The sequence below is a fragment of the Somniosus microcephalus genome, unplaced genomic scaffold (assembly GCF_052327205.1).
Source record: "Somniosus microcephalus isolate GS21.2 unplaced genomic scaffold, FLI_Smic_1.0 unresolved_chr6, whole genome shotgun sequence".
In the NCBI taxonomy this organism is placed as follows: Eukaryota; Metazoa; Chordata; class Chondrichthyes; order Squaliformes; family Somniosidae; genus Somniosus; species Somniosus microcephalus.
In genome coordinates this window covers 44,561,844-44,578,243 of record NW_028225184.1, presented here as the reverse complement: position 1 = coordinate 44,578,243, position 16,400 = coordinate 44,561,844, and the positions used below count along the sequence as shown (strand labels likewise).

General features: G+C 44.9%; 1 protein-coding gene across 1 annotated transcript in view; it reads right to left on the bottom strand.

Annotated features, from left to right (window-relative positions):
- The window catches only part of LOC147087252 (putative G protein-coupled receptor 139), a 30,343-nt gene extending 14,609 nt beyond the window's left edge, over window positions 1-15,734 (bottom strand). The window contains exon 1 of the mRNA XM_085978136.1: window positions 15,553-15,734. Coding sequence (XP_085834262.1) covers window positions 15,553-15,733 — 181 coding nt within the window. The 5' untranslated portion in view covers window position 15,734. The remainder of the gene's footprint in view (window positions 1-15,552) is intronic.
- Between the last annotated feature and the right edge of the window lie 666 nt (window positions 15,735-16,400).

Here is a 16,400-nt window from a genome sequence, read left to right as displayed (position 1 = left end):
TGAGCATCTAACCTGTCAATCCACATCAGCATGTGCCCTGTCAATCCCACTCAGAATCTACCCTGTCAATCCCCCTCAGAATCTACCCTGTCAATCCCACTCAGCATCTGCCCTGCCAATCCCCATCAGCATTTGACCTGTCAATCCCCCTCAGCGTCTACCCTGTCAATCCCTTTCAGCATCTGCCTGTCAATCCCCCTCAGAATCTACCCTGCCAATCCACCTCAGCATCTACCCTGTCAATCCCTTTCAGAATCCACCCTGTCAATCCCGCTCAGCATCTACCCTGTCAATCCCCATCAGCATCTGAACTGTCAATCCCCCTCAGCATCTAACCTGTCAATCCCCATCAGCATCTGCCTGTGAATCCCCCTCAGAATCTGCCCTGCCAACCTCCCTCAACATCTACCCTGTCAATCCCCCTCAGTATATAACCTGTCAATCCCCTTCAGCATTTGCCTGTCAATCCCCCTCATGATCTACCTTCTCAATCTTCCTGAGAATCTAACCTGTCAATCCCCCTCAGCATCTGCCCTGTCAATCCCACTCAGCATCTACCCTGTAAATCCCCCTCAGAATCTACCCTGTCAAACCCACTCAGAATCTGCCCTGTCAATCCCACTCAGAATCTGCCCTGTCAATCCCTCTCAGCTTCTACCCTGTCAATCCGCCTCAGAATCTGCCCTGTAAATCCTCATCAGCATCTGCCCTGTCAATCCACCTCAGCATCAACCCTGTCAATCCACCTCAGCATGTGCCCTGTCAATCCCCTTCTGCATCTACCCTGTCAATCCACCTCAGCATCTACCCTGTCAATCCCCTTCAGCATCTACCCTGTCAATCCACCTCAGAATCTACCCTGTCAATCCCCCTCAGAATCTACCCTGTCAATCCCTCTCAGAATCTAGCCTGTCAATCCCCCTCCGCATCTGCCCTGTCAATTACACCCGGAATCTGCCCTGTCAAACTCCCTCAGCATCTACCCTGTCAATCACCCTCAGCATCTACCCAGTCAATCTCCCTGAGCATCTAACCTGTCAATCCCCTTCAGCATCTATCCTGACAAACCCCCTCAGAATCTACCCTGTCAATCCCCATCAGAATCTACCCTGTCAATCCCGTTCAGAATCTACCCTGTCAATCCCCCTCAGCATTTAACCTGTCAATCCCCCTCAGAATCTGCCCTGCCAATATCCCTCAGAATCTGCCCTGATACTACGCCTCAGCATCTACCCTGTCAACCCCCCTCAGCATTTACCAAATCAATCTACTTCAGAACCAACCCTGTCAATCCCCCTCTGTATCTACCCTGTCAATCCCCCTACGCATTTACCCTGTTAATCTCCATCTGCATCTACCCTTTCAATGCCCTTCAGTATCTACCCTGTCAATCCCCCTCCGGATCTGCCCTGTTAATCCCCCTCAGCATGTTGTATGTTTCAATGAGATCATCTCTCATTCTTCTAAATTCCAGAGCGTGTAGTCCCATTCTAAACAATCACTCATCATAGGGCATCCCGCTCGTCCCAGCAATCAATTTAGTGAACCTCCGCTGCATCGCCTCCAAGGCAAGTACATCTTTCCTTAGATAAGGAGACGAGAATTGTGCACCGTACTCCAGGTGTGATCTCACCAGGGCCGTGTACAATTATAGCAAAACTTCCTTACACTGATATTCGAACCCACTTGCAACAAAGTCCAAAATGCAATTTGCCTTCCTTATTGCTAGCCTTACCTGCATGCTAGCTTTCTGTGTTTCCTTCACGAGGGCACCCAACTCTCTGTGAACATCAACATTTGAAACGTTCTCACCTTTTAAAAAATATTCTGTTTTTCTATTCTTCCTACCAAAGTGAATAACATCTCATTTCCCTACATTATACTCCATCTGCCCCCTTACTGCCCACTCACATAACCTATCTCTATAGCTCTGAAGACTCTTTGTGTTCTCCTCACAGCTTACTGTCCAACCTATCTTTGTATCATCTGCAAACTTGGATACATTACACTCGGTCACTTCATCTAGGTCATTAATATAGATTGTAAAATCTACGGCCCCAACACTGATCCTTGCGGCGCCCCACTAGTTGCAACCTGCAAACCTGAAAAAGATCCGTTTATCCTTACTATCTGTTTTCTCTCTCTTAATCAATCCTCTATCGATGCTATTATATTACCCCCAACCCCATGAGCCCTAATCTTGTGTAATAGCCTTTTACGTGGCACTTTATCGAATGCCTATTGGAAATACAGATATACAACATCCTCAAAAAACTCTATTAAATTTGTCAAGCATGATTTCCCGTTGAGAAAACCATATTGACTATCCCGAATCTTGTTATGATTTTCTAAGTGACTTGAGAACACTTCCTTAACAATGGATTCCAGCATTTTACCGGAGACTGATGTAAGGCTAACTGGCCTCTGTTTCCCCTGTTTTTCTCTCCCTCCTTTCTTGAATAGTGGTGTTACATTTGCGACCCTCCAATCCGCTGGCACCATGCCAGATTTTGGGGATTTTGGAAGAACAAAACCAATGCATCCATTATCTCTTCAGCAGCCTCTTTTAGAACCCTATGGTGCAGACCGTCAGGTTCCGGGGCTTTATCGACTTTTTGACCCATTATTTCTCTAGTACTTTTTCTCTACTTATATTAATGACGTTAAGTTCCTTACCCTTATTAGACCCTTGGTTCCCCACCATTTTTGTATGCTTTTTGTGTCTTCTGCTGTGAAAACAGGTAGAAAATATTTGCTTAACGTTTCTTCAATTTCCTTATTCCACATAATCATTTCTCCTGTCTCAGCCTATAAGGGACAAACGTTTACTTTTGCCACACTTTCCCTTCTTACATACTTGTAGAATGTAAATCTGCTTTTATATTTCTTGGTAGTTTTCTCTGATATTATAGTTGTTCCCCTTTTACCAATTGGTAATAAACAGTTGAGTTGTTTCCCCATAGCCGTAACAATCTCACCTTTTCTAGTATATGTCCAATTACCTTTTGAAAGATACAGTTAAGAAAGAAACACTTGCAATCATACAGCGCTTTTCACGAAATTGGGATGTCCCATAGTGCGTTACAGCCAATGAAGTACTTTTGTAGTGTAGTCACTGTTATAATGTAGGAAATGTGGCAGCCAATCTGGGCACAGCAAGCTCCCGCAAACAGCAATGTAATAATGGCCAGATCTTCACCTTTAGTGATATTTATTAAGATAAATAATGGCCAGAAACCTGGGGACAACTCCGCTGCTCTTCTTCGAATTGGGTCATGGGATCTTCTACATCCAGATTAGAGACCAGAATAGGTCTTGGTTTAAAAGGCGGCCCTTCCAACACTGAAGCGATCCCTCAGTACTGACCCTCTGACAGTGCTGCACTCACTCAGTACTGAACCTCTGACAGTGCAGTGCTCCCTCAGTACTGCCCCTCCAACGCTGCAGCAATCCCTCAGTGCTGCCCCTCCGACAGTGAAGCTCTCCCTCAGTACTGCCCCTCCGACAGTGCAGCGCTACCTCTATGCTGCCACTCTGACAGTGCGGCACACCTTCAGTACCTTCCCACCAACAGTGCTGCATTCAATCAGTACATCCACCCAACACTGTTGCGCTCGCTCAGTGCTGCCCCTCCGATAGTGCAGCGCTCCCTCAGTACTAACCCTCCGACAATGGAGCACTCACTCAGTACAGGCCCTCAGACAGGCTAGCGCTCCTGCAGTACTGCCACTCGGACACTGCAGTGCTCCCTCAGTACTGCCCCTCCGACAGTGTAGCGCTACCTCAGTACAGCCCCTCGGACAATGCGGCTCTCCCCCAGTACTGCCCCACTGACAGTGCAGCGCTACCACAGTACTGACCCTTGGAAAGTGCGGCTCTCCATCGGTACTGACCCTCCGAAAGTGCAGCACTCCCTCAGTACTGCCCCTCCAACACTGCAGCGATCTCTCAGTACAGCCCCTCCAACAGTGCAGCGCTCCTTCTGTACTGCCGCTGCGACAGGGCGGCACTCCCTCAGTACTGCCCCTCTGACAGTGCAGCGATCCCTCAGTGCTGCGTCTCCAACAGTGCAGCCCTCCCTCAGTACTGCCCCTCTGACAGAGCAGTGCTCCCTCAGTACTGCCCGTCCGATAGTGCAGAGATCCCTCAGTACTGCCCATCCGACAGTGCAGTGATCCCTCAGTTCTGCCCCACCAACACGGAAGCGATCCCTCAGAACTGCCCCTCCAACACTGCAGCGATCCCTCAGTTCTGTCCCCCTTACAGAGAAGCGATCCCTCAGTACTGCCCCTCCGACAGTGCAGCGATCGCTCAGTACTGCCCCTCAGACAGTGCAGTGAACCATCATTACTGCTCCTGACAGTGCCGCAATCACTCAGTACTGCCCCTCCGACAGTGCAGCGATCCCTCAGTACTGCCCCTCCAACAGTGCAGTGCTCACTCAGTACTGCGCCTCCGACAGTGCAGTGATCCCTCAGTTCTGCCCCTCCAACACGGCAGCGATTCCTCAGTATTGCCCCTCCAACACTGCAGCGATCCGTCAGTTCAGTCCCTCCGACACTGCAGCGATCGCTCAGTACTGCCCCTCCGACAGTGCAGCGATCCCTCAGTACTGCCCCTCCGACAGTGCAGCGATCCCACAGTACTGCCCCTCCGACAGTGCAGCGATCACTCAGTACTGCCCCTCCGACAATGCAGCGATCCCTCAGTACTTCCCCTCCTACAGTGCGGCGCTCCCTCAGTACTGCCCCATCCGACAGTGCAGCGATCCCTCAGTACAGTCCCTCCAGCAATGCAGCGCTCCCTCAGTACTGCCCCTGCTACTGTGCAGTGCTCCTTCAGTACTGCCCCTCTGACAGTGCAGCGCTCCCTTATTACTGCCCCTCCGATAGTTCAGCAATCCCTCAGTACTACCCCTCCAACACTGCAGCGATCCCTCAGTGCTGCACTGAATTGTTAGACCGGATTTGTGTACTCAAGTCGCGGGAGTGGGGCTTCTGACTCAACGCTTTGAACCTGATCCGACTGAAGCTGCTTCCACCAAAATTTCCCAGAGTTCATGCTAGATCATAAAAGCTCACTGTGTGACCAAAGTTCTCCTCCTCTCAGCTCCCCCCCCCCACCATTTCTATTACCAATTATCTTATATCTGTGTTCTTTGGTAATGACAAGGCAAGTCGTGGAAACAGTTTCTCCATGCTTACTGTATCAAAACCCCTTATCTTTATAAACAGTTCTATTAAACTCCGCTGAAGCTTCACTTCTTCAAGGAAAACATTGCCAGCTTCTCTCATCTCCCTGGTGTCATTTGGTAAATTCGCTCCACACATTTGGCCAAAGATCAGAAGATGGACTCTGAACTCCTCCACTTCACACTCAACGGCATTTCCATCACTGAGTCCTCCACCATCAAAATCCCAGGCTCGCCATTTTTCAGAGACTCACTGGACCAGCCACATAAATGCCGTGGCTACTACAGCAGGTCAGAGGCTGGATATTCTGCAGTGAGTAACTCACCTCGTGACTCCCCAAACGATCTCCAACATCTACAATGCCCAAGTCAAGATTGTTAACGATCACTATCTGTAGAGACAGGGAAGACTTGTTGGCAAGACCCTACTAATTCTAATCAAGTTATTAAACATTTCCCAATATTAAGGAAATTTACACATATTAAAAGTAAGTATCTGCAAAATAAGCAGGTTCTAACGGGTCATATTCAGGACAAGATTAGAATCTGTGAACGAACATTAATTGACTTATAATCTGCATGGACAAATATGAGGGCCGAGAACTTCCAATCCGAATTTTGAATCAGATACTGCCTGTCACTGCCTGAGTGGAATTTCTAGGCACTTTTGTTTTCAGAGTTTTGTCTCTTTAAAAAGCATGTGGGACTGGTCCTGTCTGTTAAATAAGCCTGTGTGACCGGTCCTGTCTCATAAAAAGCGTGTGTAACTTTCAATAATTTATTATGTTAGCAACTTTTAAAATTATATTATATTAATAACTTGAATTAGATACATCCTAGACTTAATTTTCTGTAAAGTTAATTAAAAATCGAATACATAAAGGCATGGCAGGGCAGCTCAGTCCAGCGGAATGCAGACCCTCTGATAAGTGGGAACTCCAGGATGCTTCCCGTGTGCTAGACAATCACATGTGAAGGAAGTGTCGTCAGCTGGAAGAGCTCGAGTTCCAGGGTTAGGAGCTTGAGCAGCAACTGGCGTCACTGCGTTGCATCCGTGAGTCTGAGAGTTACGTGGATAGCACGTTTTAGGAGGTGGTTACCCCTCCGCTTAAGAGTGTGCAGGCTGAAAGGGAATGGGTGGCCGCCACACAGAAGAGGAGGATCAGGCAAGTAGTGCAGGAATCCCCTGATTGCATTTCGTTCTCCAACCAGTATTGTGTTCCGAGTACTGGTGAGGATGATGGTTCCTCTGGCGAGTACAGCCAGAGCAATGTCCATGGCACCAAGGGTGACTCAGCTGTACAGGGGGGCGGAGGACGTTCAGGAAAGCAATAGTGGTAGGGGATAGTTAGGCAGGCAGACTGGCGTTACTGCGGTCGCAGACGTGACTCCAGGATGGTATGTTGCTTCTCTGGTGCCAGGATTAAGGTTGTCACTGAGCGCCTGCGGAACATTCCGAGGTGGGAAGGTGAACAACCAGAGGTCGTGGTTCATATTGGTCGCAACAACATAGGTAGAAAGAGGGATGAGGTCCTGCAGGAAATATTCGGGAGCTCGGGAAATGATTATAAAGCAGGGCCTCAAAGGTAGTAATCACTGAATTACTCCGCGTTCCACATGCGAGTGACTATAGAAATAGGAGGATAGAGTGGATGAAAGCATGGCTGGTGAAATGGTGCAAGAGGGAGGGCTTTAGGTTTCTGGGGCATTTGGGCAGGTTCTGGGGGAGATGGGACCTGTACAGACTGGACTGGTTGCACCTCAAAAGAACCAGTACCAATATCCTTACAGGGAGGTTTGCGAGTGCTGTTGGGGAGGGATTAAACTAAGTTGGTAGGGAGATGGGCACCAGGATGCTACATTAGAAAGAAGAAAAGAAAGGCGCACTGTATTGGGAGAGACGGTTAGCACTGAATAAGAAATAACAAGGTATTATGTGCACTCAGACTACGAGAGAACAGGATGTTCTAAGATCGGTTTACAGTGTGTGCAAACACCAAGCACAGTAAACACGGTTCGGGAGCCGCAGGTTCAAATAACCACCTGAGAACATGATATTGTGGCAATAACGGAAACCTAGCTCAAAAAAGTACAGCATGGTATATTAAATTTCCTGGATATAAGTTGTTCCTGTAAGATAGGGAAGGAAAAATATTGATTAAGGAGAATGTTACAATGATAGACAGAGAGGATGTCCTGGAGGGGTCAACAACAGAATCTATATGGCTAGAGTTAAGAAATAATAGAGGTGCCATTACACTACTCGTTGTATTCTATAGACCACAAACGCGTGGGAAGAATATGGAGGAGCAAGTTTGCAGAGAAATTAAAGAGAGATGCAAGAACTATAGAGTCGTGATAATGAGGGACTTCCACTAACCTAATGTAGACTGGGATAGTAATAGTGTAAAGGGCAGAGAGGGGGAAGAATTTCTGAAGTGTGTTCAGGAGAACTTTCTTGATCGGTATATTTCTGGCCCAACGAGGAGTGCATGATAAGAGATCATTCGAAAGGATTAGGAGGGAAGTCAAAAAAATCAATTAGGAAGGCAAAGGAGGACCTATGGCATTAAATGATCAAGGAACATAAAACAACAGTGTAAAATATTTTAGAGGCTCATCAATAAAAAGAATGACGTTTGGGATGGGAATAGGGTCATTAATGGATGGGCAGGACAATGCCACAGGTAATGATAGAGAGATGGCAGAAATATTAAATCATGATTTCACTTCGGTATTTACCAGTGAGATAGAACCGGTGGAAATGACTTTGTTTTTGAGATGAGCAATGAGATAAGTGCATTTAAAATAAAAAGGGGAGATATTAAATGAATTAATCAAACTCACAGAGTATAAAACCCCTGGTCTGGATGGACTGCATCCACGCATTTTAAACGAATCTAGGGAAGAGATATCCAGAGGCAGTACTACACATATTTAATAATTCGTTAGCTAAAGGTGCAGTTCCAGAGGACTGGCGGAAAGCTAACGTGATATGTATACTTAAGAAGTGGGATAGAACGTTTCCAGGGAATAATAGACCAGGTAACTTAACATCAGTGGTAGGAAAAACAATGGAATCCCCACTAAAGGAGAGAATAGAAGAAAATCATCAACGAAAAGTACAATAAAGAATAGTCAGCATGGATTTCAAAATGGAAAATCTTGCTTGACCAACATTATTGAATTTTTTGAAGTGGTAACAGAGAGAGTAGACAATGGTAATGCAGTAGATGTAAGTTATCTGGATTTTCAAAAGGCCTTCGATAAGGTATCCCATAAAAGACGAATGAATAACGTCAGAGAATGCTGAGTCAAGGGCCAAGTAGCAAAATGATTTGCTAGTTCGCGTCAAGACAGAAAGCAGAGAGTGGGAGTATAGGGTAGCTTTTCAAAGTGGCAGAAGGTGGGAGGGCAGTGATGTTCCACAAGGATCAGTGCTGGGAACATTGTTGTTCACTAAATTAAAGATTCCGAATTTGGAATCAAAAACAGAATTTCAAATTTTGCGGATGGCACCAAATTAGTGGGGGGGGGGCGGTTATTGAATACTGAGGAGGACTGCAAAATGGGCAAATAATTGGGAAATGAAGTTCAACAGAGATAAATGTGAGTTATTACGTTTTGTTAGGAGCACAGAGAGGTCACTTATCACTTGGAAGATTCGAGTCTAGGTGGGGTAGAGAAGCAAAGGAATCACGGAATACAAATAGACAAATCACCAGAAGTTGCGGCATAGGTTAGCAAGGCATTTTAAAGGCAAACCAAGCACTAGGGGTTATTTCTAGATTAATAGAATTGAAAAGTAGGGAAGTTATGCTAAACCTGTATCGAACAATGATTAATCCACACTTGCAGTACAGTGTGCAGTTCTGGTCGCCATATTATAAATAAGGATTTGAGGCACTGGAGAGAGTGCAGAGAAGATTAACAAGGATGATTCCACAAATGCTAGGGTTTGGACATCAGGAAAGGATGAACAGACTGGGTCTCATTTTTCTTGAAAAAAAGCTGAGGGGTGACCTAATAGAGGTGGTTAAAATTATGAAAGGTTTTGATAGAGTGGATACAAAGAGAATGTTTCCAACTTGTGGGGAAGAGCATAACTAGAGGCCATCAATATAAGATAGTCACCAAGTAATCCAAATGGGAATTCAGAAGAAATGTCTTTACCCAGATAGTTGTGAGAATGTGGAACCCGCTACCACAGTGAGTGGTTGAATTGAAAGGTATAGACGCATTAAGGGGAGGCTGGACAAGCATATGAGGGAGAATGGATTAGAGGGTTATGCTGCTAGAGTTAGATGAGGAAAGACGGAGGAGGCTCCAATAAAGCATAAAAGTTGGCATGGATTGGTTGGGCCGAATGGCTTCTTTCTGTGCCATATATCCTATGAAATCCTATGTCATCCTATGTAAGGAAGGAGGCATTGCTGGATCTGGTTATCGGGAATGAAGTAGGTCACATGGAGCAAGTGTCAGTAGGTGAATATTTAGCGAAAAGTGATCAAAATATCATAAGGGTTAGATTAGCTATGGAAAAGGAATGGGAACAATGTAGAGTAAAAATATTTAATTGCAGGAAGGCCATTTTCAGTGAGATGAGAACGGAGCTGGCCCGGGTAAATTGGAGTCAAAGATTGGCAGGCAAACCTGTAATGGAACAATGGGCTGCCTTTACAAAGAAAATAGTTCGAGTACAGTCGAGGTATATTCCCACTAGGAGGAAAGGTAGGGGAGCTAAGTCAGAACTCCCTGGATGACTTAAGAGATAGAGAGCAAGATGGAGCAGAACAAGAGTGTCTATGACAGATGTCATGTCAAGAATACATCTGAGAATCAGGCTCAACATAGAAACATAGAAACATAGAAGATAAGAGCAGGAGTAGGCCATTCGGCCCCTCGAGCCTGCTCCGCCATTCAATGAGATCATGGCTGCTCATACAAATTCAGTACCCTCTTCCTGCCTTCTCTCCATATCCATTGATCCCTTTGGCCTTAAGAAATATTTTCAACTCTTTCTTGAATATATTTAATGAATTGGCCTCTACTGCATTCTTTGGCAGAGAATTCCACAGGTACACCACTCCCTGGGTGAAGAAATTCCTCCTCATCTCTGCCCTAAATGGCTTAACCCTTATATTAGATGGTAACCCCTGGTTCTGGACTCCCCGACCATCGGGAACATCCTTCCAGCATCTAGTCTGTCTAGATCTTACCTTAGTTATCCTCTTGCTTTTATGTATTTATTAAACATCTTTGGGTTTCTCCTGATTTTATTTGCCAATATTTTATCATGCCCTATCTTTGCTTTCCTTATTTCTTTTTTAATTTCACCCCTGCCCTTTCAATATTCCTCTAGGCTTTCTTTTGTATTTAGCTCTCGGTAACTGATAAAAGCATCCCTTTTTTTCCTTATCCTGCCTGTATGCTCTTTGACATCCAGGGGGCTCTAGATTTGGGAGTGCCATCCTTGTTCTTTGTGGGAACGTAATTGTCTGTACCCTCACTATCTCCTCTTTGAAAGCCTCCCACTGCTTTGACACTGATTTCCCTTCAGGAAGCTATTTTCAGTTCACTTACCTAAACCACATCTCAGCTTAGTACAATCAGCTTTCCCACAGACGAGGACATTTTCACCGGATCTATCTTTGTCCTTTTATATAAGGGGAAACTTAATATAGAAGCTCAAAATTATGAAGGGTATTGATAGAGTAAGTAACTTGAAACTGTTTCCAGAGGCAAAATGGTGAGCAACCAGAGGACACAGATTTAAGGTAATTGGCAATAGAACCAGAGGAGAGTAGAGGAGAATTTTATTAATGCAGTGAGTTGCTGTGATCTGGAATGCACTGCTTGAGATCGTGGTGTAAGCAGATTCAATAGTAACATTCGAAAGGGAATTGGATACATAGTTGTTGGAGACATGTTTACAGGGCACTGGTGAAACAGTAGTATAAATTAGATAGCTCATTCAAAGAGATGGCACGGACACGATGACCGAATGGCCTCCTTCTGTACTGTACCATTCTATGACTCTATGTGCAAGAGACAGATACAGAGAACAGGGAGAGAGACCGAGAAAAACAGAAAGAGAGAAATATAAATAGAGACAGAAAGACTGGAGAGGTACAGAGGGAAATAATTTAAATTTAAAAGGGAAATTGGACAAATACTTGTACGGGAGTAATTTGCAGGAATGTGGGAAAGGAGCAGGGGAATGGGACTAATTGGAGGGGTGAGGGTATGATGGGGTTTGATCTTAAGGAGGAGAATTTTAAGAGTGAGGCATTTCCGGATGAGACACAATGTAGGAGAGTGATCAACGCAGTGATGGGTGAGCGGGACATGATGTGTGTTAGGATATGGGCAGCTGAGTCTTGGACAAGCTTTAACTCATGGTGTCTTGTGCCTGCGCGGCTAGCCGGGAGAGCATTGGAATAGCCGAATCTGGATTCAACAAAGGCATGGATGAGGGTTCATCAGCAGAAGGGCTGATGCGGGGTGGAGACGGGCAATATTGTGGAGGTGGTGGTAGGCAGGCCTGGTGATTCAGAGGATTACCGATCTAATTGCTGGATACAGAGATTTAACAGGCATACCAACAACAGCAAAGTGGAGAGAGTAAATTATATAGGATCATAGAATCATCGAAGGTTACAGCACGGGAGGAGAGCATTTCGGCACAAAGTGACCGCGCCGGCCAACAAAGAGCTATCCATCCTAATCCCACTTCCCTGCTCTTAGTCTGTAGTCCTGCAGGTTAGAGCATCCCAAGTGCACATCGAAGTACTTTTTAAATGTGGTTATGGTTCCTGCCTCTACCAGCCTTTTGGGCAGTGAGTTCCAGACCCCCACAACCCTTTGGATGAAGACATTTACCCTCAAGTCCGTAAGAAACGTTCCCCCAATTACATTAAATCTGTGCCACTTGGTTTTTGACCCCTCTGCAAAGGGAAATATGTCCTGTCTATCCAATTTATAATTTTATACACCCCAATACGGTCTCCCCTCGGCCTCCTCTGTTCCAAGGAAAGCAGACCCAGCCTATCCAGTCTTTCCTCATAGCTAAGACTCTCTACTTCCGGCAACACCCTTGTAAATCTCGTCTGAACCCTCTCTAGTGCCTGACTCGTGTTTTACACAGTTGAAGCATAAACCCCCTCCTCTTGTATTCTATTCTATGGCTAATGAGAGGTGAGCAATCCGAATGCCTTCTTAACCACCTTATCTACTTGGCCTGCTATTTTCAGGTATCAGTGGACATGCACTCCAAGGTCCCTTTGTACCGCTACACCTCTCAGTCTCGTACCATTTAATGTGTATTCCCTTTGCTGGTTAGCCCTCCCCAAATGTATTATATAGAAACGTAGAAGCATTGAAGATAGGAGCAGGAGTAGGCCATTCGGCCCACCGAGTCTGCTCCGCCATTCAATGAGATCATGGCTGATCAGCCAAATTCAGTACCCTGTCCCTAGTTTCTCCCCATATCCCTTGATCCCTTTAGCCTTAAGAAATATATCGAACTCCTTCTTGAATATATTTAATGAATTGTCCTCAACTGCCTTGTGTGGCAGAGAATTCCACAGGTTCTCCACTCTCTGGGTGAAGAAATTCCTCCTCATCTATGTCCTAAATGGCTTACCCGTTATCCTTAGACGTTGACCCTTGGTTCTGGACTCCCCCGCCATTGGGAACATCCTTCCTGCATCTAGTCTGTCTAGTCCTGTTAGAATTTTATAAATTTCAATGAGGTCCCCTCTCATTCTTCTAAACCCCAGCGAGTATAAGCCCAATCGACCCAATCACTCACACTTCTCTGGATTGAATTCCATTTGCCACTGTTCTGCCCACCTGGCCAATTTATATCTTCCTGCAGTCTACAGATTCCTTCTTCAGTATCAATCACACAGCCGATTTTAGTATCACCTTCAAATTTCTTAATCATACCCCCTATATTCAAGTCAAGATCGTTGATATATAACACAAAAAGCAAGGGACCTAATACTGAGACCTGCGGAACCCCACTGGAAACAGCCTTCCAGCCGCAAAAGCACCCATCAACCATTACCCTCTGCTTCCTGTCTCCGAGCCAGTTTTGAATCCAACTTGATACTTTGCAATGGATCCCATGGGCATTTAACTTCATGACCAGTCTGCCATGTGGAACCTTAACAAAAGCCTTGCTTAAGTACATATACACTGCATTAAATGCATTAGCCTCGTCTAGCCTCCTTGTTACCTCCTCAAAAAATTCAACCAATTTTTCAGACACAATTTTCCCTTAACAAAACCGTGCTAATCCGTGTCTTTCTAAATGAAGATTGATCTAGTCTTTCTGAATTGAGTTAGGCTGACTGGCTGCTAATTACTCGGTCTCTCCTATTCTCCTTTTTTAAGGAAGGGTAACACATTAGCAGTCCACCGGCACCACACCTGAAGCCAGAGAGGATTGAAAAATTATGGTCAGGGCCTCTGTTATTTCCTCTTTTGCTTCGCTTAACAGCCTGGGATACATTTCATCCGCTGCTGGGGATTTATCCACTTTTAAAACTGCTAAAGTCCTTAATACTTCCTCTCTAACTATGTTTATTTCAACTAATATTTCATACACCTCCCCGCGATAGCAATGTCTGCATAGCCCCTCTCCATTGTGAAAACAGGCACAAATTATTCATTAATAACCCTACCGACGTCTCCCACCTCCACACAGAGATTACCCTCATGATCTCTAATAGGGCCTAACCTTTCATTAGTTATCCTCTTACTCTTAATATATCTATAAAACATCTATGGGTTTTCCTTGATTTTATTATCCAAGAATTTTTCATGCTCTCTCTTTCCTTTCCTAATATCCTTTTTAATTGCACCCCTGCACTTTCTGTACTCCACTAAAGATTTTGGAGTATTTAGCTCTCGGTATCTGACAAACGCCTCCCTTTTTTTCTTTATCCTCCCCTCTAGACATCCAGGGGGCTCAAGATTTGTTAGTCCCACCTTTTTTCTTTAAGGGCACATATTTGGCCTGAATTCTCCAGATCCCTTCCTTGAATGCCTCCCACTCTCTGACACTTATTTACTTTAAAGTAGCTTTTTCCACTTCACTATGTTTATATCACCTCTGACCTTAGCAGCATTTGCTTTTCTCCAATTTAGATGTTTTATTCCTGGTCTGTCCTTGTCCTTTTCCATAACTACCTTAAATGTAACAGAATTACGGTCACTAGCATCAAAATGCTCCCCCATTGATACGCCTTCCACCTGCCCAGCTTCATACCCTAAAACTAAGTCCAGAACCGCCCCCTCCCTTGTTGGGCTTGCTACATACTGGCTAAGAAAGTCCTCTTGGATGCATTTTATGAATTCTGCACCTTCTACACCCCTCACACTAATTTTATCCCTGTTAATTTTGGGGAAATTGAATTTCCCTACTATTACTGCCCTACCGTTTTGCACGTCTCAGGAATGTGTCCATATATTTGCTCATCTAGCTCCCTCTCACTCTTTGTGGGTCTGTAGTACATTGCTCGCAGTGTGATCGCCCCTTTTTTGATTTTACATTCGGCCCATATGGCCTCGTTTGATGATCCCTCTACTGTATCATCCCTTCTCACAGCTGTAATAGTTTCTTTAATAAAAATCGCGATACCCTCCCGTTTTACCTCCTTCTCTAACCCGTCTGAAAATCCTGTAACCAGGAATGTTGAGCTTCCATGCCTGCCCCTCTTTCAATCACGTCTCTGTAATAGCTATAATATCATAGTCCCAAGTATTTACCTGTGCCCTCAGCTCATTTGCTTTGTTCGCTATACTCCTTGCATTGAAGTACATACCATTTAGTAAAGGCAAACCTCCTTGTTGACTGCCATGTAGCCTTTTATTCCTGTCCTTCCAATTTACATTCTATGTTTTTGTTTTCCAATTCCTGTTTTTCTTCCCTCCCTATTGACTCTATATTTAGGTTCCCATCCCCCTTCAAAGCTACTTTTTACCCTCCCCAACAGCAACAGCATGAGCAAACCCTCCCGCGAGGATGCTGGCCCATTCTCGTTGAGGTGCTGCCTGTGTGGCTTGTAGAGGTCCCATCTCCACCAGAAACGGTACCAATTCCTCAGGAATCTAAAGCCCTCCCTCCTACACCATCTCTCCAGCCACGCATTCATCTGCTCTATCTTCCTATTTCTGTATCCAATAGCACTACAGGAACAGTATTACAGGAAGCAAAGATTTGCAGAGTTAATAGTTGGATACAGTGACTTACCAGCAACAACAACAGCAAGAAGGAGGGGATAGTAAATGACAAGAACATTAATGCACTTCGACATGATTTATAGAATTAATAGCTGGATAGAGAGACTTACCAGGGACACCAACACCAGCGAGTATGGGATAGTAAAAGTGTTGAATAATCACAAGTGCATAATAGATAGGCCCTTTTAATGATAGATAATTATAATTTTCAGAAAGATAGTCAAAAGCCCAGATGAAACTCCTCCCCAATGTTGTAACATTCCAATCTACTGTTCTCATATTCCGATCCATTGTTGTAACATTCCATTCTCCTGTTCTCCTATTCCAATCCATTGTAATAACATTCCAATCTACTCTTCTCGAATTCTGACTCCCTGCCTGTGGAGCAACGCGTTGATCCCTGTTAGTGCTGGAGGTGATGCTCTCACTGACACTGTGGGATAACAAATTGAAAGGAGTCCCTTATTAATAGAAGAGGCAAACCCTGCACTTATACAATTAGGTTCCATGGAAACTGACATTAATTAGAGTCACTGAACAAACAGCTTCAGTTAATCCGTGGAGACTGACATGAATTACAGTCACTGAACAAACTGATTTAGTTAACCCGTGGAGACTGACATTAATTACAGTCACTGAACAAACAGCTTCAGTTAACCCCTTTCCAACCTGCACTTTTTGAACCACAGTAAAGTAGGAAATTTCCAGGGTACGGATGGGATGTATGAGGGTTGTTGATGGAAGGAATGGTGGAGTTAGCGCAGACTCTGGCCAAAATATTTCAATCCTCCTTGGAGATGGGAGTGGTGCCAGAGGATTGGAGGGTTTCAAATGTTACAGCCTGTTTAATAAAAGGGAGATGGATAAACCCTGTAACTACAAGACTAACGTCGGTGGAGGGGAAATAACTAGAGGTCATATTCTGGGACAATGTTAGAACATAAGAACTTAAGAAATA